Below are 25,569 nucleotides of genomic sequence, written 5' to 3'. Positions count from 1 at the left end.
ATTTAATTGTCCTTTGATTTTATCAACCAACCATTTAAAGATACGATATAAAAAAAAAAAAAAAAAACCAACAGGATTAGTGTTCCTGCTTGCTTCCATTTCATGTACTCAATTTCAGGATTCAATTTTTTTTAAATATTCGAAGGTCAAAATCAGATTTCGTTTCAATTAAGCCAGGTGTTCCACAGGGGTCAATTATTGGACCGAGTCTTTTTGATACTATATATATATATATATATACAACTCGTCTAAACATCAACCCAACAATGTTAGATCTGTAAATTTGCTTTCGCAAATATATATATATAAAACGTCTGTATAGTAGTCAACGATTTTCCCCACGAGGGCGCTGGATCGTTACGAGTAACGATACATGTACACAATAAATAAATTATATAAACGCCTAAAAAAGTGTACACAACAACTCCAAATACAAAAAAAGGTAACTATAAATGTAATTATTTATAAATATTTCGGATAACAGATATCCTTCGTCAGTCAGATTCTGATGTGAAATGAATCATCTTTGAGTCTCGTTAGATTAAACTTTTACTAAATCTTGAATTATATACAATAAAAAAAGTCAAACCGAACATCAGTAAAGACGCTTGCACCATTCTAAAAAAATGTTAACATGACATAGGTTATATGGTTTATTACAACAGAGAGCTCATATATATGCTTATATATATATATATATATATATTTATATAACTCGTCTAAACATCAACCCAACAATGTTAGATCTGTAAATTTGCTTTCGCAAATGTTTTGTTTTTCCCTCTCCGGGATTCGAACCCATGCTACTGAGATATCGTGACACCAAATCGACTGCACTGTAGCCGTCCCGCTAGACCACACGACCACCTGGGCTTCATAAAAATGAAGCTTTCGGTGGCCGGGTGTTACCTTTCCTTGTCAGTTTTAATCTAGCGTCGTAATACAGTACATGATATAGAAGGCATTGAGATGTTATTGTTACAGATCAGCTCAATTATCTATAGTAAAGGATCCTATAAATTAATGCAAGATACAGTCACAGAAAATAATTGTATTTATAAGTACGACTGAGTCAGTGACAACTCTACAACAGATTTATCCATCGGATCACCAGCAATGATGGTAATACATGGCTGTGTACATTATGTATATACAACTCGTCTAAACATCAACACAACTATGTTAGATCTGTACATTTGCTTTCACAAATGTTTTGCTCTTCCCTCGCCGGGATTCGAACCGATGCTACTGAAGTTATCGTGACACCAAATCGTCTGCACTGTATCCGGTGCGCTAGACCACATAAACAACCTTGGTTTCACAATAATAAAGCTTTCGGTAGTATCAAAAAGACTTGGTCCAATAATTGACCCATGTGGAACACCTGGCTTAACTGAAACGAAATCTGATTTTGACCTTCTAAAATTCGAATATTTACAAAAATTGAATCCTGAAATTGAGTGCATGAAATGGAAGCAAGCAAGGAACACTAATCCTGGTTTTTTTTATCGTATCGTTAAATGGTTGGTTGATAAAATCAAAGGACAATTACATTGTTAATATATTAGTGTGTCCCCGACATCCTTCGATATTCGATGTGTTGCTGACATCCTTTTTCCATTTAAAAAAAAATATGATGTTTTTCGACCATATTAACGGATATTTGTGAGTAACGAGTATTTTCCCTGAGTACAATACAGAATTCGGACATGTTCCTTTGCTGATAAAGTAGGCTGTTCTTGATATTCAATATATTGTTATGAAAAATTTTGCCGATATCCTGCATGTTTGACCTAATTCCTAAAACTGGTATCGAAGTGTTTGCAAAATTGAGACAACCAATAATATTGAGTGATGGCTCATTTAGTATCGAATTCATAACAGTGTGGCTATGGACATTGATTGGCGCACTTTAATATCCCATTGACTGGGACATATTAGGTGAACGATCGTCTATAACGCCCATTGCTCACGACGTCCTTAATACAAACATTTAAACCGTGGGGTCACCAAAGGTTCTCAACGCCTATATAAAATAATTCGAAATACTAATCAGGAATTTGTGTTTTGATTTATATTGATTAATTAAACGTCCTTAACTTGTGTTTTTGTTATGTTTCGACAATCAATTTTCATAATAAGATATCGCAAAGCCATGTTCTTGATTGATTGATTATCTTTTTCGGATTTAACAATTTCGATATGTCGAGTTATGTAATCTTTTAACTTTATCTGGTCTAATTTTATTTTAGAACGAATGCATAATCCACTTTCAAAAGTTGTGCAAATACGAAACATAAAGACAAAATATACTTCTGCCCTGTCTTTTTCGTACTTGAAAGTTATTGGATAGTAAAAAAGCTATTTGGATTAAACCTTGTGAAATTTGCATGCATTTACGTTATTGTATTGGCAAAATGTATCATTTGGTGTATATAGGAAACTTAAACCGTTCTGCTATACTGCTACTATACTTGTGAAAAACACTTGGCAACAGAAACGCATTCATCTTATCTATATAAAAGAAATCGACCCAATTTACATAGAAATGGACGTCTTCGTGCATTTGTGATCGCAAATAAAATATGTTCCGGACCTTATGAGTATTTGGACCATACGTGTATGGTTGGCCCATATTAGTATACCCTTATGGTCATGATATATGCGTATGGTCCAAATACTCATTTGGTCCGGAACACATACATGATATTCTGTGCGTTGTCGGTCGTCTATTAATTTTTTTCTTTTGTTGATGGATTTGACGTCTTTCTGTGAGTGATTATTTGTTCATGACTTAAAACTTACATGCAAATAATTTAAAAACAAGACTTGATTTATAAAAATGTCCAAACAAACCATGATTTTTTTTAAAACATACATCACATCCATTGCAAAAGGCTAAAATTCGCCAGGTCTTTAATTTCAACTAAGTGAGTTGACTAAATTAATGTTGCGGACCATTTTCCAATTCCTATTTTTTTCTCGCTCATCTTTTATGTTGTTTTTTTTTCATCCCAAGACCTCTTGGAGCTTTCATTCTATACAGTGTGTATTTTGCTAATGGTCGAAGGCCATACGGGGACCTATAGCTTGATAACGCCTGTTGGTCAGGCATGGGGTAATCGTAATCAGTAATCGTAATCATCTGTAATCGATTACATGTTGCAGTGTAATCCTATGTAATCAGTAATCATGCCATTTCTGATTACAAGTAATCAGAATGTAATCGATTACATGGCAAAAAACAGGTGTAATCATGATTACTTTTAGATTACTTTAAGATTACATTCATAAGATTACTTGATGATTACAAATCTTGTATAAATATGAAAATAGTTTTTGATAGACAAGATGAAAATAAGAAAATGTAAAGCTTGAAAGAAAAATCATGAAACTAGTAATCACAATGATGGGACCTTGTTAAATGTGATCATCTATATAACAAATTTGTATAACCAAGTGTTTTATTTTGTTTTAACAGTTTACAAAAAGAAATTTACTGTCCAATATTTCTTTGTGAAATTGAGCTCTTATGATACAAGAATATGCCTTGAAAGCATTTTTTTCCTTGATTGAAAACTTCTGATATTAACTCCAATTTCATATAAGTTTACCCAATATTTTTACATAAATACAATGAAATTCAAATGCAGAAAACATTTTGTTCCTATTTGACTTTGATGGTTAGCATAAATATATAAGCCCACTTAATTCAAAATGGAAGTTAAAACCAGGTTTCATTTATTGACAAAATTGAATGAATTTTATTTTCCATAAATTCGTGTATAATATGTGCTTTCTTATTTTTATTCTTTATGAACTTTATTAGCCTTAAGGCTCACCAGTATAAATAAGTATATTTTGTACATGTACAGTGTATACATATGGCATAAATATTGCAAACAATATGCATAGTAAACAATAGGTGACGTCAGAAGTTTCATCAATACAATAAACTGTTGCTTAATATAAAGAGAAATGTATAATCTTTCCTAAGTTACAAAACTGTTTTGTGTTTTCACCTGACAATAATTCTATTAATTTCAATTAGATCAAGTATTAAAAAATTTCAAACAAATAATGACAATCAACCACTTTTAACTTTATTTATATCGTTATTAAGACAATAAAATTTTAATACCCAAGCCCACCCATTGTTTGTTTAAAAAAATGGAAGTAGTGATTAACATCTGTAAAAACATTAATGGATGTGTCAATTATGTCCCAACAGACAATAAAACTATACTTAATTAATTTTTCCTTATTTTCAGTTTTTTTGTTAATTAGGCAGTTGGTGACAATTTGTAGTTAAAAATAAAGTTACATCTTTTACATAGAGAAAGGACACTTGTCTATAGCTATTTTATCAAATTACAGATGTTACACTGTAACTGTAACTGTCTTGTCTATAAATTCTTTTAAAAGATGAATAAATTAAGGCTTTCAAAAAAAATAACCAAAATAAGCGGATAAAAAGTTATAAAACTTTGATATAGCAATATACAATGTAATCATAAGTAATCTAAAGTAATCATGATTACAATAAAGAAAAGTAATCTATTGTAATCGATTACATATGAAATAGGGTGTAATTGTAATGTAATCGATTACATTTTATTAGCAAAGTAATTGTAATTTAATCGATTACATTTAAAAGTAATCGACCCCATCCCTGCTGTTGGTCCCTGGAAAGAATGTGTCTGATTGTCTATCACACTTCATATTCTTATTTTAACATGCAGTTATATCAATGATAAGAATGAAAATTGAATTGTCATTGAGACAAAAACCCAACCAAAGAGCAAAAAAAAAAAGAAAAAAAAAAGCCCAAGGCAACATGTAGATCTTTCGTATCAAGGGAATTGCTATAAATATATTTATTTCAGGTTAATAGTATTAGGCCATACTCAAGTTATAAAATAGATCTTGTCGTCAACTTTTGCAACCAGCTTCTATGTTTCTATAATGCACTGTTCATCTTTTTTGGGCTTCGACTTTTCCATTGGACAGACAATTTTGTTTTCGACTGTTTTAAAAAGATGCATTTTTTTACAAAATCATACAAGTAAGGAGTCTCTGGCCTTTGGTAGTGTTGTATGTTAATTAATGTTTGTTTATTTATTTGTTTAGGAAATAAGTATGACGTACATTTTCACTGAACTAGGACACTTTTTATAATGGTTTTTCGATATCGCTCGGGCAAAAATAATCACGAATATAATGCCTATCCATGCATTGAAAAAAAACGGGTATAAACTACACAGTGCAGCTTCCAACAAGAATACAAGATTTATTGATTTTAAAAATGCGACCAAAATTAAAAATTTGCTCGCAGCGGAAAAAAATTTAACAGTTTGATTTTCATTGAAATAAAATAATTGTTATGATTTACACACCGTTACTTTTTCCAATATAAATATTCGAACTATTTTGTTTGTTGTTTCCTTTACAAATTTACATCATTTTTAAAAAGACCACGCGTCTTCGATATTTAGAAGACTATAAAAGCGATGTTCATTATCTTTCTTCTGCTGTAAGTTTAATTTAGTTATTTTGTGTCATAATTGCCATCTCGTATGTTTTAAATTTGAATAAAGAAGATTCAGGTTGTCTTATACGTCAATGATACACACAAAAAACACGACAACAAATAAAATAAGGTGCAACATTCATTCTCCATGAAAAGAATACATCACAGGGATGTAATTTTTGTAAGAAAAATACCAATTTCGTGAGAAGTTGTGTGTTGGACTTGAAGAGCCAAGGCAAACTGACAAATATCTGAATGAACGAATCGATTTATGGTATATAAAAAAAAACAAAGCCCACATGGTTAGCATTGAATAAATACAAGGCCACTCTTAAATGATCACAACGTAGAAGTTTTTGTTCTTTAATCAATAAGATATTTTCTGAAATAACGCGGGTCCCTATTAACTTAAAAGTTTTTTTGTTTTTTTTTTACCATGAATAAACTTTTTTTTTTATTATTATTTATTGATATCAGCTTTGGACATTAATATTCTTATTCAATTGGTATAACAATTATTTAAAATAAATTCCTTAAATGATTTGTGAAAAGAAAGTTTCATTTTATGTATCAGAATTTGTAACAAATGATTATTTAAATCCCCACTTGAAGGCCTCCGATAGACTGAGTGAGCATAAAATCATCGCCCACGACAAACAAGTTAAAGGTAAACTTTTCAGTACAATTACTAATAAACGTTTTACTGTCGACCGCACTGTTATGAATTTCGTTCTATTTTCATACTTTATATAGGTTTTGGTGGACTATTTTGTATAATCATAACCCTCATATAACTGGCATAATAAGTAAAATTCTTACCTTGAAGCGACAAGATGGTGGTCCAATTTCAATCGCCGACACCCTGCGTGATGACGTAGATTCCCCCTTGTAATAGTGTGTAACGTGTTCACTTGTATGTCCTTAGCTAAGAATCTTGCCAGATGACCCTTTTAACATTTTTATCCTTTTATATGGTGTTGATATCGATTTGTTAGCTCAACCAAATTTATACACATTTCTTTTTATAGCTTTTAATTTTTGTGTTCCGAAGTTGCGCTGCTGTTTCATTGACGTGTAACTATATCCCATCTCCTTGACGTGTACTTATACCCTTTGTTTCAATTATGTGTATCAATAACTCCTGTTCTTATAACTCATGTTTCATTGAGGTGTTCCCATATTTTTTGTTTTCACTGACGCGTACCCGTAATTCCAAAACAAGTGCCTGTGCGTAATTCCCGTTTCACGTGTACCTACATGTACGTGTCCTGTTTTAAATTGTGCATAATATATTCATTGTTCTGTACAATAACTAAGGGAGCTACCATTTGATTTTTATGGGGGGGGGGGGGGGGGCTAGGATGTAAAATTTTGTCCTGCATTTTTTTTTAGTTGTAATCTCTGTCCTGCCTTTTTATTTTTCACTCTATTCGGTCCTGCCTTTTTTTTTTATTACTTTATCCTGACTTTTTTTTACCTAAATTGTCATCCTGCCTTTTTTTTTTTACAAAGTGTCTCATCCTGCCTTTTTTTTTACTCAAAACTCCTGTCCTGCCTATTTTTTTCAAATTTCATCCTAGCCCCCCCATAAAAATCAAACGGTAGCTCCCTAATAAAAGGTAAAACAAATAAAATACAACTCACCAACACGGTGTTATATATGCGAACGTTTTTATGCATTTTCACACTGTAATTTATTCATATCTTTTTTTATTATAATTTTGAAATATATACATGCATTATTTAAAAAAGTGTATTCAATGAATTGTTCCAAATGTTATTTAACGTGCGTTGTCTCATTGGCATCGGGTTAGACGTCATTCACGTCCCGACCGGACATGCGTATTAATCCATCCCACACAGTCAAACGGAAGCATCCTTCTTTGACATGGCTGTTATTGCCGGATGGGAGAAGTTAAGATCACTATATCATTCCAGATATTTATTTGTCTTTAATGTTGATAAAGGAAGCATTAATATATTGTTTTGATATGTAAATATTGCATATTCAAACTTTACTCGTGAAATCGAAATAAAATGAAAGTTGAGCATTGGGCGGACACTTCTCTTTGTCTTGCAGTTGTAAATACAAGTGTAAAATTTAATCAGTCAATGGCAATGCATATAGAAAACTGTTATCCATCCGACCTAAACCTGATTTATAATAGCTGCGGTTTCCTTCTTTCCTTGTCAAACCATTAACCTGCGACTGTCTATTTTTTTTTCTTAAGCCGCCTGGTATATTTTTTTTCAATCACCCCCAGTTTTTGGTTGGGTTCGTGTTGCTTAGTCTTTAGTTTTCTATGTTGTGTCTTTTGTACTATTAGTTGTCTGTTTGTCTATTATTTTTTAGTCATGGCGTTGTCAGTTTATTTTCGATCTATGAGTTTGAATGTCCCTAGATGATGTATCTTTCGCCCCTCCGGTTCCCAAATTACACGCAACCCCTTACCACAGCTTGTTTATTGAATGTGTCGTTGTTGTGTCCATCTTTACACGATCATACAATATGAATTAAGGATCTTTCACATGTATGTTAGGAGAGATAGCTTAACAATTTTACAAATAACCATGGGGCCACACCAATTTAATTTCTTGTTCTACGGATTTTTGGACTCCAAAATGTGGGGCGAGCGAGCGATTTGAAAATTTTAATAAAAAAATAACTAATTTGCAAATTTTTGAGGCGAAGCTTGAAAAGTGTGGTTTGGACAATATTAAACCTTGATTTATCAATGTTTATCACTTGTACTTTTACATTTCTTTAATTTCTGAAGTATTTTTTCCCTGTTCACCAAGAAATAATTAAATCTGGTCTATGTACAAATGATGTATGTGTGACTGACAATGAGACAATTCTGCATCCAAGTCATAATCAGTTTAGAGACAACCCCTTTATGTTATAAATATCCCTTTTACATGTTTTATGAAGGATCAATATAAGTTATAATATATTTGTTTGTACAAAAGGGCTCATATTTTCTCAAAGAACTATATCTATCTAGTATTAAATGGTCAAAACATGTCCAAGAATTTTGTAATATTTCTGGACTTTAACCATGTTAAATTAACACATTTACTTTAACAGTTTAATATTAATCAAAATAAGTGGACCCCTCTTTTAGAAAAAAGTTGTTTAAAATATGATGTAACTCTCCTCTTTTTGAGTACAAAATTCTAAGTTTTCAAAGGTTTTGTATAGAAGAACTATAGTACAAATCCTTGGTATTTCTATTTTCTTTTCTGCATCAGTAAAATTACCCCTTGTCTGAGGGAGGGTTGTTCTCAACCTGATAATAACAAACACAGGTCAAAGTACAGCCTTTTACACAGGGCTTTGATACAGACCAAACAGCAAGCTATAAAGGACCCCAAAATTATTAGCGTACACAATTCGAACAGGAAACAAACGATCTAATTTATATATCCAAAAAGGGAAAATACCAATGAACAACATCAACAAACGATAACTGCCGAACGACAGGCCCCTGAATCAATCAGGATAGGTGCATAAACATGCAGTGGCTATGAATAGTTTTGTTTTGCCAGCATACAATATAATTGCAGTTGAAGGCAAATCCTTCAGAAGTTATCTGTACTTTATCATGTTTATTCTAACAACGAACATTTTTTTTATAGGGAATATAAGTAAGGGGGAAAGAAACCAATTTTTTGTTCTTTACAGGTATTTCTATTTCGGAGCACTCCCTCTTTAGATAAATAGGTTTCATGCTGGAAAAAATATTCTCACAGATATTTACACAGTGTGGTGGGGTGCTTTTATGTTTAAAATCGTTATATACAGGTTAGACTGTGATTTTAAAAACAAATGTTGATATCTTTTTATAATATTTACAAAAAAAAACGGTGCGGGAAATGGACATGATTACATTTCCGGATGCGGGAAGCGGGAATATAAAAAAAAACAACATCTGTTTTGAAAAAAATAGGTGCGGGCGGGTCCGTCGAACAAGGAATCAAATTGGTGTGGTCTGGACTATTTTTACTTTAAAAGACAAATTAAAAGTTGAGAAATATTTAAAATAATAATTTATTGTGTACGTTTTTTGCGCTTTTACATACCTGTTTTTTTATGAGATGTTTTGCCTTGAATTACAAATGACTTTTTACATTTGCCTCCGATTGGTACACATTTCCTTTCTTCCTCTAAATAACCACCTTCACAAATTGTTGTCTTGCACATTCGACGTCGTTTACGAATGCATCTATTATTGCATGCTTTCCATGAAGTCCAAGGGTTATAAAACAAGTCATATAAATTATCAACAAGTCTGTTATTTTTCTCTGTAGAGTTATGTACTTTATACGATGTAACAATGCAATTCCCTTTCTTTCGCTTACATTTACGTTTTTCTTTGATTCGGGATCTTCCGCAAGTTTTCGGAGATATACACTTCCGCTTTCTGGTCTGTTGACAATGTTGATTACACTTTGACCAACCAGTCCACGGGGAGTAAGATTTAGCAAATAAGTCGTTATATGAGGTAGAGTTATGATTGTCGCCTGTGTATGTCTTTGTTAAGTTCTGAGAGGTACCCTGGTCATCCTTCTATAAAAGCAAAGGAACAACAGTCAGTTATAAATGAAACTAAAACAAAATATAGACATAAAAAAAACTAAAGCGAACAACCATAATGTATTAATATGATTTACACCTACATGTAGCATGTGACAAACAAACTTTACACCAAGCAAGTGACAAACAAACTTTACACCAAGCAAGTGACAAACAAACTTTACACCAAGCAAGTGACAAACAAACTTTACACCAAGCAAGTGACAAACAAACTGTGCAATTTAAAAAGTTGTTAAAAATCTACTACAAATGGGACGATTTTTCGTTTCCTATTGTTAATTTTTCATTTTTAGATGGTGATGTTCATTTTGCACCATCTTACGGTGTTTATATTTCACAACTCGTTCGCTTTGCCCGTGTTTGTTGTGACGTTTTTGATTTTAACGAACGCAATCTATGTATTACTGGTAAATTATCAAACCAGGAATATCGTTACCATAAATTACTTAAAACCTTTACTAAATTTTTCCATAGATAAAAATATTTGGTTTTGAAGTTTGGTTGTACCTGTAGAAAACTTATTTCAAACGGGATAGCACATCCTCATATTTACGGAAATGTTGTTAACCGTGCCCCGAAATTTAGAAATGATCCTTATAAACTTATCGCTTCTTTAAATAAACTTATTCTAAAAGGTTACCAATTCAACACTGTAATAAGATCATTGAATATTGTTTTTATTGATATAAATATTGATTTTTTTATCAGTAAATTAAAAGCAAACAAAATATTACTAGTATGTTATATACATGTACATATACACATTCATGGATCTACAATCTGTCGATACCTGACACTGGCATTGTACAAGGTCATGTTTTTCTCTGACTGTTTATGACGTCTTTACAATTAATCCATTGGATGTGTACGGATTGATAGTTTAGTCTTAGATGCATGATTTTTTTTTCATTAGTTGTTAGTGGCTTTGAACTAGCTGTCAGATAACTGCGAGTACTCTCAGATCTGTTCCTAGTGTCTTTTTGTTGTCGGGATGTACAAGTACCCGGCCACGTCCACTTGTATTTTTGTCCAAATGAGGAGTTAAGCCTTTTTTAACTGATTTTTATAGTTCGTTCTTGTGTTGAACTGTTATGCCACTGTCACAGATTAGGAGGAGGGTTGGGATCCCGCTAACATGTTTAACCCCGCCACATGATTTAAGTATTGTACCTGTCCCAAGTCAGGAGCCTGTAATTCAGTGGTTGTCGTTTGTTTATGTGTAACATATTTGTTTTTCGTTCATATTTTGTTATCGTTTGAATTGTTTTACATTGTTATATCGAGGCCTGTTATAGCTGACTATGCGGTATGGGCTTTGCTCATTGTTGAAGGCCGTACGGTGACCTATAGTTGTAAATGTCTGTGTCATTTTTGTCTCTTGTGGACAGTTGTCTCATTGGCAATCATACCACATCTTCTTTTTTATATAGTTAAAATTAACCATCATCACGATCAATAATACAATATAGAAAAAAAAAACGATGTACAAGTCAGTACAGCACGGACACGACTGGAAAGACCATGTTTTAATCTTTCAAGAACCATTACTCCTGAACGGTGAAAGTGAAAATCGTCAATATCGAACTCCATTTTGTCATCAGTTACAACATTTACAAATTAGAAAAAAAGTTTGGTTTAACGGTTCATGAGTAAATGTACGGACACTGTTTGACTGCCGACCGACTCTCGCCCGCCCGCCGTACATCCCAAATCAATAAACGATTTTTACTTGAAATTTACTTTACGTGAATCCGGTTTTTAAAAATTAATTCATAGTAGCTGTTAAATCTGCGTGTTCAGTAACGGCACTTTTTTTCAGTTCTTCCACTTAGTTCGAAATTTCGACAACTTATTTGTGAGGTAAATAGTACAACGAAAAAGTAATTTCATATGATGTTTTGAAAACCAATCTTTGATTAAATATTTTCGATACAAATACCCGTTAAAAATCAAAAGTTCCCGTAAAGGTTTTATAAAATTTGACCAACACAATTCACAGTAATACAATAGTACATGTTTATGTTGTAGAATTTCGTATATCACATGTGTTGCGCTTTACAAAAAAACAAAATAATACAACGCGAAACATTATGAAGTGACTATAAATGTCGAAATGGTTTAGCAACGGAAAAATAGTAACCCCAAATACAAATTGTTTTTGTTTCTATTTTAAGATCGAATTTATGAGGAAGACTTTTTCATTTTCATTCATGACGTAGTCATGACTCGTAGTTTGAATAAAAAGTCAGACACTTTAATTTGCGGAGATATTTTTATCTGATAGCCAGTGGAACTTTTAACAGAAATTGTTTAAAAAGGAATCTTTATTAATATTTCTCCTTTAATTCTTCATAACTAAGTCACGATTTCACGTCATTATGAAGGTAACATGTATGATAGTGTACTACTTCAAAGGTAACTTAACTGATTGTTCATAATAAAGAATTAATTATTTCTCAAAGAAGGAAGAGAAATAATATAAGTAACGAAAAGATGAATTGAAAAAAGTGGGGATTGTCTTTGGAATTTATTGTATTTGTAATATACTGACGGACTATAGAAACGCAACACTCGTTTAGTTTTTCAATTTAAAATACACATTCGCATGAAATTCTAAATTGAATATAAAGTTGTTTCATTTTTTCGTCGTGTAAGGCAAGTTTGAGATTCGAAAGATTGGCAGAAAGGTTAACTTATACTGTTAGGAATGTTTTTAGTCAAGTTTTCTCCCTTTTGATATTGCCCATTTCAACCCATTTTAGTCTGTTTTTGCAGTTATTTGGTGAACACTGAAACACTCATAAACAATACCAAATTGGATTATGTGCCAATTTAGCATACGAGAAACATTGCTGATGTAAATCTGCCTACCATGACATCCAACGACTTGGTAAAAGACTGACGTTGTAGCTGTTATACTGTTCTATGTATACACGCTCTGAAAATGCGTACCCTGTTTTAGACCGTATAAATTAGATGCAGTTCTAGGCTCGGGTTCACGACTGTATCTTAAACAGTTAAATCAGCGATCCTGTTCTAGACAAATACTTTGTTTCAAAAAGGACCCTGTTCTCACCAGCAGGGCATGAAAAAGCGACCCTGTTCTAACCAGCAGAACATGAAAAAAGGACCCGGTTCTAACCAGCAGGGCATGAAAAAATGACCCTGTTTTACGGCACACTTATAACACTAAAAATATAGGAAGTAACCCCCGGGATCACCTGTCTTTAAAATTAAATAATGTTTCGACTCTCCACGTAATCCAGAATAAAAAAGTGCAATTGAAGTGCCGTTTGAATGATACATTTGATACATAAATATCATTGCTCAAAATATATTGCATTTACGAGAAGAAGAAAAAATGTACCTACCGTTCAGAACAATTTACCAAATAAGTAAACAAATAGTTTATGTGGCAGTTCAATGAATGTGTAAATGATTCATTAACACCCCCCCCCCCTCCAAAAAAAAAATAAATAAAAAATAATTAATTATATAAAAAAAAACATTAAAAAAAAACCCAACAACAAAAAACCCAACAAACAAACAAGCCAAAAACCAAACCAAAAGCAACTTTGGAATCTTGACATCGTTTTTGCCAATATAGTATACTTTGAAAGTGATAATTTGCCACATCACCTTCAGTTCTATGACTTTTTTGCACTGTGAATTTGAAATATAAAATTAAAAAACCATTTTGGAAGGTATGTAATTATTAAACAACTACGCATGTTTGGAGGACGAAAGCGTATTCCACTATCCGGAAACAAAAACACATTTGTACATATTATCGTTGAAAATAATTTATTTACTGATCTTATCATATCCTATAAGAAATTGGTGTTTCAATTTACAACTGTTTTATAAGTGGGTCAAAACTAATCGTTTTCTAAAAATACTTTAAAGCTCAAAGGATATAATAATTTCAATTATTCTTATCTGAAAGTCATAAAGAATATTTTTTGTTTGCAATGCAAAAATTTCGATGACAGGAAAATACAGCTTTTAACAAAACTGTAGTAAACACCTTAAGATAATTATGGGCCTATATTTTACGGCTTTCTTTACAATTGTGTTCTTTACAAACTAAATTGTAAATTTGAATTTGACAGAAATGAGAATAAACACTTATAAAGCCAAAAATAGCCAAAAGTACTCCACTAACTTGATTACTTTGCTGAAAGTTCAGCGAACTTTATTTTATATCCAGGTAAAAATGGTTGAATGTGTTATGAAGAAATGCTCTCGGCATAAAAATTGTCATAAACGTTTTGAAATACACATCAACCTTAAATTTTATTGTTCGGTACATGTATGTCAACGATGAGGAAAAAATGTATATACGAAAAAGTAAACTGATTTTTTTTAAAATCTTCTGCATATTACTCATTATTCAAGATTACCCAAAGAGGACCGGTTTCTTTTGAGAGGGACACATTTTATCCCATTTTACTGTGGCAACGGTGGTGTCTCAATACAAAGTGCAACCAATTGTCTACTTTAGGCGACTATCTCTGTGCGTAAAAAACTGCAAAATTAGTATGCAACATTAAAATCGGTGATTTAAAATTATAAAAATGGTAAAGATTTTGCGGAGTTTACCTTACTCCTTTTGTTTCAGGGATCAAACAAAAGTATCCACATGGATAGGACGTCTCCCAGTGGAATATACAAGATATTGACTGTGTTCCATTTCACGTTTTTACTTTTATTTGAAAAAGGGTTCCTGTCTTGAAATATAATATAGCTTCAACTTATGTCAGATGATATCGGATATAGAATGAAATTCAAAACAGTGTGGTTGTGGCCTTTGATTGACACATTAAATTCATCCATTGACTGGGTCAATTTACGTGAACGTTTGTCTGTAACGACCACTGTTCACGACGTACCTACGATAGACATTTAAACTGTGGGGTCACCAAAGGTTTCTTAACGCCTTTAATTATAAAATAATTCGAAAAATTAATCAGGAATAACCTTTATGTTTTGATTTATATAATTGATATAAATCAAAATATCGTGTCATTTCTGATTAATTTTTCGAATTACTTTATTAAGATGTTGAGAACCTTTGGTGACCCCATAGTTTAAGTGTCTTTAAAAAGTACATAGTGAGCAGTGGTCGTTACATACAAACGTTCACCTAAATTGTCCCAGTCAATGGATGAATTTAATGTGTCAATCAATGGCCACAGCCACACTGTTTTGAATTTCATTCTATTTCATTTATCATATCCACTTTCTCCTTTTCTCGTTTATTTATTATAAGCAAAAAAAAAAACACAATTACATGTATCTCCAGATGACCAGAAACACGACATGTACAGCTAGTATCGGAGTAGGAACAGCTCATACAATTTTAAAGCGTACACGAGTTCGCTCTCCGATTAACAGGGGAACAGATGTAAGCTTAACGTTAGTTTTCTGTAAACACGATGGATGCAGCTAATATTGGAGCAGAAACAGTTCATACTTACGGGGTACTCGAGTTCGTTCTGCAGTTAACAGGAGAACAGATTAGCTCAACATTAGTTTTCTGTAAACACGATGGATGCAGCTAGTGTTGGAGTAGAAACAGTTCATACTTACGGGGTTCTCGAGTTCGTTCTGCATACAGGAGAACAGATTAGCTAAACATTAGTTTTCTGTAAAGACGATGGATGCAGTTAATGTTGGAGCAGAAACAGTTCATACTTACGTGGTACTCGAGTTCGTTCTCTGGTAAACAGGAGAACAGATTAGCTAAACATTAGTTTTCTGTAAAGACGATGGATGCAGTTAATGTTGGAGCAGAAACAGTTCATACTTACGTGGTACTCGAGTTCGTTCTCTGGTTAACAGTGGAACAGATTAGCTAAACATTAGTTTTCTGTAAACACGATGGATGCAGCAACTAGTGGCACAGGAACAGTTCATACTTACGGGGTTCTCGAGTTAGTTCTCTGTTTAAACGGGGGAACAGATAGGTTTTCGGTAAAATAGTTTGGCTAACTATTTTTTTCCCAACGTCTTTTTTTATTATCTGTCCTCCAACTTATGACCTAGTCTACTTTTGATCACTTTTAATTTCAATACTTGGTGCATGAATATTACTATTTTATAAAGTCCATCTGATTGTTTCAAATGACATAAATATACAAAAGTAATACGAGTTCTTGATTTTAAATTGTCATTAGTCTCAGATATAAATAGAATTATTTAATAATCAGTAAGAACATTTTTAAATTAAGACTATCTAAATTTGACATAAACATACAACAAATCGTGTAAAAAGATTTTTCATGACGTCATTCAAAATAAATTGGGATACCTTTTTAATTTCATTAAGAAATTTTGTGTTTTGTTACATTGAAAAGGTTAATTTGACGTTAACATACATCCACAATGTGACGAATTAATTTAAATTTTGCATATCTTTTTTCTTTATTTTATTGGATATCATAAATTGCAAGGAAAGAATAAATCATGACATATTTATGTCAAATAGAATTTTATGTTGACCTCATTCACTCCAGTGTACTTTTATCTAATTTGATCGATATCTTTTACAAATATGGCAATGCAAAAGTTTTGGTGCATCTAATAAGAAAAAAAATAATTATAAAACGAGAAATAATTTCCAGTCTCACATCAAGCTTATACATTGTATTTCTTTACGTGTAATCGAAATCTTAGTTAAACAGTTTAGATACACCAAAATGCTGTGTTTTACTTAAGATTCCCAGATTCAGATTTAAATATGTTAGCTTCTACTCTTTCATTATGAATCATAAAAAGTTTAAAAGGAAAAAGAAGAAAAAAAAACCTTTGATACGTCAAAATGATAAATTAAAAAAAAGCGAACAGAATACTTGAAACAAAAATAAAATTTTACGAAATGTCAAGGAATTCTTTTGTGTTGTATCGTTGTAATATATTTAGAAGATGTCGACATCAAAAACCATTTTTTAATTGAGTTGCATAAAAATGTGAAGATGTGGTATATGATTGCCAATAAGACTACTCTCCAGAAGAGACCAATTGGCACAGTAATTGGCCACCGTACGGCCTACGACAATGAGCGAGGCACACACCACATAATCAGCTATTACAGTACTACATATAAGAACAAACTTCTAGTATCAAATTCAGTTGAAAAGGACTTAACTCATCAATTCGACACAAGTACAATTACATCTAACAAAAACAGTGTGGATATTATTAAATTTCTTTCATTTAATTAGAAATCGTGAATCGGTATGGACGAAATTGTTGATTTAAGTATAATAGTTCTACTAGTAAATAATTCGTTTGACTTGGAGATCTAAAAGGTTAATACGTGTAAACCTTATTTCCAAATTGCCGTCATTCATAATGCATTCTATTTTCGGATTATTTATTACTATGATATTCGGATATCTTCAACGTGTATTACCATTTAATAGTGTGTTACATCTATGCAAGGATGGTTACTTCTATATCTAGATGAAGACATAATGTGAAAGTTTAAATACAGGTTGTGATCATTCATTTAAATATTCTTTTTTATATTTTATTAGAAGTCTTCAATAGGTATAAAATATTGATAGTTTTAATTTAATACATACGAATGGTAAAATTGACATAAAGATACAATCAAAATTTAAAAGCAATTTTAAGTTTTAAAGACCACGTGTACTGAAGATGATAACTTAAATATATTAAGTTTATTTTAATTTTTCCTTTTGACCTTTCTCAATCTAATTTCTTTGCATATATCCCCATCACACTAGGACCGCGATTCCGCTTCTATCTCAGAAATTGTGAAAATTTTGAAAGTCGAACTAAGATCGTGGTGGTTATGATTAGGTCGAATTTAGGACGTGTCAATGCCTTCATCATAGTGGAGGTACACGGCCAACTTTGAACATGCTCAAAACATTTGTGGTGCAGTCTTGGCTAAAACTAGTCGTAGTAGAAGCGTAGGAAAGTCGCAGTAAGGACATAGGTAAGAAACCAGTAAGATTGGGATGGGCGTAGAAGATAAGTTTTGGAACCGTGTTGTAATTTCAAAGGCAATTGAAAATATTTCGTTATGATTTTATTAGTTTCACTGCGACTATCCCGATTTCACTACTTGTTTTATTAAGCTTCTATTACGATATTGATCTGATTATACTACGATATAAAAGACAATAGTACGCTGCTACCACTAACCTGGGACAGTGGTGTAATAGCAAATTGTAAACATCAGTATCAATTGACTCAAAAGATCGGTACGAGGCACAAAAGCAAATTACATAAAAACAAAAGAAATAAAGAAATAAAGAGTACTAACTTTAAGATTTGTAGTATTCTCATACATGCTACCCTGTTTCTACTTCTAAAAAGATGGATCTTTTCCAAATTTTCAATTACTGGAATATACAGAGATATCACTGAAGGTTTAATCGAACTAAGAATGTCGATCTTTTAAAATTGATTTTTCCCTAATAAACGCTGAGATCGAGTGCATCCAACCCTTCTGAGTGTCTGCTTCATTCGTTTAAGTTCGGACTATGCACGGTAAATAAACTCATCATAGTTACCAGGATTAAATTTTGTATTTACGCCAGACGCGCGTTTCGTCTACAAAAGACTCATAATTGACGCTCGAATCCAAAAAAGTTAAAAAGGCCGAATAATGCATGAAGTTGAAGAGCATTGAGGACCAAAATTCCTAAAATGTTTTCCAAATACAGCTAAGGTAATCTATTCCTGAGGTAGAAAAGCCTTAGTATTTCGAAAATTCAAAAGTTTTGTAAACAGTTAATTTATAAATACAATGTATGACCATATAAATGATAATTCGTGTCAGCACTTCTTACTGGGCTGGTGATACCCTCAGGGAATTAAAACTCCACCAGCAGTGACATCGACCCAGTGGTTGTAAATAAACTCATCATAGATACCAGGTTTAAATTTTGTATTTACGCCAGACCACGTGACAGGATCTGGTAACCGAAGAGCAAAACGGACAGAACAGCTTAATCAAAGATGGCGACTGAAGTACATATTCATACTATTTGTTTTTCAAGCAATCAAATATAAATAAAATGGATCTGCTAATAATAAATGTATTTACAATCAATTTTTCAAAAATCGATTTAAAAAAAAAGATCGGCCCGGCAATACATTTCGCAGACAAACATAAACGAGGTCTTGGTCAAACTTTTAATTTTGTATTTCGTATCATTTATCGAGGGTTCTTATAAACTTTTTTGGATATTTGTTTTTATTTTTATGGAGAATGTCAGTTTAAAAAAACTTTAAATGCGACTAAAAAGTTAGTTTGATTGGCTATGCAATCATGTGAACAGGCAAATAATTAAATCAGGCATTTTTACTAAAAACTGTTATTAAATTCGTTCATAGATACAATCATTTGACTTGTAAGTTTTGATTCTACCCGTAAAAAACTAATCACAAGCTAGTTTTCAATAACCGAGAATGCTCTTAGATCGGTACATTTGAACTTGATGTTTTTTGTGTTTTGTGTGCTGAATGACGATCTGATGAGCCAAACATTTTGTAACTGATTTTTAAAGTTTGTTCTTACATTGCGGTGTTATACCACTGTTCGAGGTAAGGAGAGGGTTGAAAGCTCACAAACTTGTTTTAATCCCGACGCATTTTGTGTGCGTCTGTTTCAAGTCAGAAGCCTGCAATTTTAAAAGTGTCTTTCATTGCTTATTTTGTTTTGACTGATTTGAGATATTTTAATCTATCAGATGACATTCATTTTATGTCGTGCCTTCACAATATCAAAAGGGCTGCGAGGACATTTGACATCATTGACCACTGAACATTAGAATTGGAGAAAAAGAGAAAAGAACATCATAAAGCTTAGAATATGGGAATGATATGTATGTATGTTATGCTGTTTATCTTGTCCATAATTTTTTCAAACTAATAAAAGAATGTTAAATTTGAAACAGTTGAATTCTCTTTAGTTAACGCCTATAAAAAGAAAATAAGGAAATACTATATTTGTAAACGCATATGAAACGATCCACAGATCTATTTTTGTAAAATAATTCAAATAAAAGGCTATTTTTGTTTATTTATGATTCTCATAAAAGAAAGAAGTAGATCATAAGTAATACCGGTATTTACTCTACCAATAAAGATATAAATGACTGTAACAAGAATCTTAGATTAAACTGTTACAATCTTGAAATTTATACAATAAAAAAGTAAAACTAAACATCAGTTAGGACGCTTGCATCATTCTAAAATTTATTAAACATGACAGGTTACATGGCTTATTACAACAGAGAGTTCAAAAGTATGCTTTAAATACAAATAATAATGTGCGATATGAACTAGCACAATTCTAAAACTTTAACGGGAACGGTTACTCGTAACGATCCAGCGCCCTCGTTGGGAAAATCGTTGACTACTATTCAGACGCCTTATATATATGTATATATATATATACAACTCGTCTAAACATCAACCCAACAATGTTAGATCTGTAAATTTGCTTTCGAAATTTTTTTGTTCTTCCCTCGCCGGGATTCGAACCCATGCTACTGGGATATTGTTACACCAAATCGCCTGCACTATAGCCGTCCCGCTAGACCACACGACCACTTTGGCTTCATATAAATGAAGCTTTCGGTGGCCGGGTGTTATCTTTCCACGTCAGTTTTAATCTAGTGTCGTACCACAGTACATGATATATAAGGCATGGAGATGTTATTTTTACAGATCAGCTAAATTATCTATAGTAAAGGATCCTACAAATTAATGAAAGATACAGTCACAGAAAATAATTATATTTATATATCATAAACAACAATATACGTTACATCTATATAAGACAAAACCATTTACACAATGATTTTTAGGCAAAATAATTTGGAGGTTTCGGAAAATTAACGAGAACAAGTCAACATGAACACAGAGATATAGCTCCATGGAAAAATCTTAACGTAATAAAATGATACTGAAAATTTACATAAAACACCCAAGAGATCGTCTGATCATTTCATTGAATGGAAAATAAATATTGTGTTTGTTATACTAGGTCTTGTGTAAATACTCTGAGCACTTTTATTTCTAGGTATATCTGGTATTAACTGCTTTCCAAAAGTTAGCGTTCTTGTATTTGCCGTTTGCTTAATTGTGAACTGAATGTACTTGGTTCATTGACCAATTATAGACGTTTGAATCTCACTTGCAATCGATATTACGAATGATATTTGCATTTTATTTTAGCATGTTCTATTTTTTCCATTAAATTTGGTTCATTTCTTGATGACACGAAAAACTTTAAATTTCAATAAGTTGCTGTATACCCATATTTGGACTATATTTTGACTATTTTACCCTATTTTGTCTGTTTCGTCACGCATCGTTGTAAATATAACGGAATTTGATGCGACTGTCATACAAGTAAGAGATTAAGCGCTATAAAACTAGGTTCAATCAACCATTTTCTACATTTGAAAATGCCTGTACCAAGTCAGGAATATGACAGTTGTTTTCCATTCGTTTGATGTGTTTTATCATTTGATTATGGACTTTCCGTTTTGAATTTTCCTCGGAGTTCAGTATTTTTTTGATATTACTTTTTGCTAGATAAAGAGTTAAAAAAATAAATTCCACTTTTAGACATTTTTCTGTATTACTTTCGTAAAAATGAGCTTATAATTGACAACATGAAACATGAAACATTACTGTCTTGCAAATCTCGCATATTTATACACATACTGTGTTCTTCTCTATCAATGTATTCTTCTCTATTAATGTAGTTGTTATCTGCCTTTGAATTGGTTTAAATAAATCTATCATGCTTCAAAGATCCCTTCCTAAATTAGTGAAAGCTATAACTTCGCATTTAACCATGATATCATACTATTTTGTCAATTATATGTAGCCAGTCGGGGTCGATGCCACAGATTGTGGACGCTTCGTCCCCGAGGATATCACCAACCCAGTGGTCAGCACTCCGGTGTTGATACATGTATGAATATCACTTATATGGTCATTTTTTATAAATCTGTTGTTTGCAAAATTATGAATAATTCGAAATACTAAGGATTTTCTTATCCCAGGCATAGAATACCTTAGCCGTATTTGGCCAATTTTTTGGGAATTTTTCGTTTTCAATGCTCTTCAACTTTGTTTGGCTGCCTTTAAACCTTTTTGATCTGAGCGTCACTGATGAGTCTTGTGCAGGTACTAACTATATTTTGCTTTCCTAAATTAAACGTTTCTAGTGTAAACGAGTTATTGACAATTTTATGCATTCAACTTTTGAAGTAATATAATCATTTTTCATAGTAACTTTAATTACTGTTCTACCAGGATCTTGAAATATTAGGAGTGCATTTGCTAGAGATTATTTTTTACCAATTTCATTTCTGACCTGGTATTTTATAAAAATTTAAAAACTTTATATAAGATACAAATCCAACTGTGAATTAAAGTATAAAACTGTTAATAGGGTTATCCTATACTCCACTTGTATCTAAACTGCAAAATATTTCTTTGGAAAAGTAATAAGAATCTGGCATAAAAATGTTTGCCAAGTATGTAACAACTGCTAAAACATACAAATAATTCTAAGAATTTTATCTCTGATCATTAATGAGAAAATATGAATTACGTTTTTATGTTTTGTGTACAATCTGGAAAGTTTAAATTCTATTAATAGAAGTATTTCCATTAATTCTCACTTTACTGTACATGATATATTTGTCGTTTTTTTTCAAATAACGTCTTATTCAAATGATTAAACTCTTTAGTTACTCTACTACTATTACAATAGTGTTAAGACACAATAATTAGCGTTTAAACAATACACCATGCTAAACATTTTTTATTTCTTATTTACGCTAATTTATTAAAAATGTTGTTGATTTTATTCTCTCGTATGTATTTATTTAATTCTAACTTGGTCTCAAAGATATGTTCAATATACATCAGATCGTCAACCCTTTAACTGTTCATATCCCACACGTTTTAGGAACTCATGGCATGTCCAGTATCTATACCTTTGTAATTTGGTGTGTGAGAATAAAGATATAGAGTCAAGTGAAAGAAACCGATACAAGTCTTCAAATGGGTTTTTACACTACCTACTGATAGGGTAAAATATCCTATATGCGCTTATTTTACTTGGGTTTAAAAAAACTAATCGCCTTTTCGTACGATCACAAACATTTTATCCTTTATTTTGTACTGTAACATGTTCTCGTCTTGCATTTAAACTATTTGCACTGCATGTTTTCAAACAAACAGTTTATCAATCGGCAAAAAGACCAATAATTATATATATAAAACAGTCGTTAAATTACCACGGGTGACGATCAGGCCAAAACATTCAAAACAATTACATACACATCTAGCATATCAATTTCGTAAAGGTGTTCAAGGTTAAAAGGAAGTCCAATTTCTAGATCAAGTCATCGTAGCCACAGAATTTACTATAAGATCGGATTAAGTGCTCTGCTGGATGGTTGTCTCATTGGCAATCATACCACACCTCCTTATTACACCTTAATAAAGCGTACAAAGGTAAAGTCGGTTCGATCTGATTAGTACTGCTACTTTTATCCACATAAACTTAACAAATGATGAATAATATAGTTTTGAGTTAAAATTGAAAACAATATCAAATTACCATGACTTTTTTTTATTCGTCTCGAATTCTTACATCTTAATTAGACATACTTAACCATAATGATGGTGGACAAAGTCATTTTATAAAAATATTGTACAAAATGCATATGTCCACATAGTATTTTTTAGGCAAGATTCTTTTGGAACACTCCTTCATGCCTTTTTAAAATTTATGTTATTGTTTATTCCGATCCTATTGTTCTTTATAGTTTGCCCTAGTTTGGTTCTTTTTCTGGTACACGAAAGCTTTTGAAGAAATAGTCTGTTGACAACTTAATACTCCTTGAACGACAATGGAGTATGTGTATTCATCTTGGTTATTAATTGCACAACGGTACGGAAAGGGTAGGGTATAAGAATCCTCAATTTATTTAAAAAAGAAAATATGCAAGACATTGGACACAATAACTGTGAAGTATTCAATTTGATCAAAGGAATGTTGAGTACTATTTGTCAGATTAGGATTAAGGCAGACTATTGGATATTCAGATAATGTCTGGTTTAAAAGAATTTATATTTTAAATCTTTATTTAGCTACATGGATTTTATGAGATTTAATAAGGTCAAAGGGCGAACATTGTCAATATTGAAGTATTATTTCCATTCATCCAAGCTTATTTCAGATCAGTAATATTATGCAATTTGGTGTTTTACTAAAACCGTTACTCAATAATAAATTCCACCTCTCAAATTTGTGTTTAAATTCAAATTTCAAATTGCCATCTTTTTTATTATTAAATTTTAGTACGAGAAAACTGAACTGAGATTAGATTGTAGGACCAACAATTATGATAAACAAATATACAATTATATGCATTTGTTCTATAGTACAACTTTTACGTTCACATGTTCCCAATAAACAGATATTCAACATAAACGTTTTCACTAGTCTAGATTTGTAATTCGTCCACAACTCAATCAAATAATAATTTATGTGCACATTAAAACTTGTTTATTACTTCACCTTAGTTTATATATATACCCTGGGAGTTTGTAACGACTTGCTGAATGCCCTTCCTTTATTGTAAAACCAATTTAAACGTGCTAACAATCACATACAATCCATCACGTAAAATTTAAGTCATCAAATAAAATATGAAATGGCAAATTAATAACCATATATGTCAGTACTAACATTGTAGAATTCGGTAAAATAATACCACGAGGTTTACTTTGTAAATATACGCAATACCGACTGGAAATATATCGACAAAAATATAAAATTCCTCGAAAACTTTAGCCGTAAGTTTTTGTTATTGTTGCATTTTTCAATTAAAAGAATTAACCGAAACAACTAAATAAAAATCTCCAAAATATTTCAATTAAAAGAAGCTACTGCTAATAGTTTATTAATTGTCTTACCTGTAAATCTGCACGTGCACCAATAGCAATACACATAACTACCGTAACACCTGTCGATATAATACACATGCTCCTTCTACTGGTATTAAAACTGATTTCTAACAAGATCAATTCTAACAGTGATGTACGAGTATTTATACTGAAGTAGGCGATTCTAATACATTAATCTTTAAGGTCATTTCATTTATCTTATTGGTATAAATACGACAGAGGATGATTTGCCCATATTCGTAAATATGTAACCATTCTTTTGTTAACTCACTAATAACTTTATTATTGCGTGACGCTGGTTTTTTAGGTTATGGCAAAATGAACTCTATTTGATAAAAAAAATATTTAGAATGTATCCACTCTAGCAGGTAATGTTGTCGCTTGTTAAAGGTGATTTAATGAAAGTAAACACGAAAAATAGTATTTATGTAAACTAAATAAGCTTGCTTCAATTCAG

General features: G+C 31.8%; 1 protein-coding gene across 1 annotated transcript in view; it reads right to left on the bottom strand.

The window, feature by feature from the left end:
- Positions 1-25,258, bottom strand: part of LOC139488189 (chymotrypsinogen B-like) — a 30,945-nt gene extending 5,687 nt beyond the window's left edge. Inside the window, exons 1-2 of the mRNA XM_071273642.1 lie at positions 25,122-25,258; positions 9,614-10,100 (exon numbers count right to left, since the gene is read on the bottom strand). Of these exons, the coding sequence (XP_071129743.1) occupies positions 9,614-10,100; positions 25,122-25,190 (556 nt within the window). The 5' untranslated portion in view covers positions 25,191-25,258. The remainder of the gene's footprint in view (positions 1-9,613; positions 10,101-25,121) is intronic.
- Between the last annotated feature and the right edge of the window lie 311 nt (positions 25,259-25,569).

The sequence above is a fragment of the Mytilus edulis genome, chromosome 9 (assembly GCF_963676685.1).
Source record: "Mytilus edulis chromosome 9, xbMytEdul2.2, whole genome shotgun sequence".
Taxonomy (NCBI): domain Eukaryota; kingdom Metazoa; phylum Mollusca; class Bivalvia; order Mytilida; family Mytilidae; genus Mytilus; species Mytilus edulis.
The sequence above is the reverse complement of the archived record's forward strand: the minus strand, read 5'-3'. Positions and strand labels throughout refer to the sequence as shown.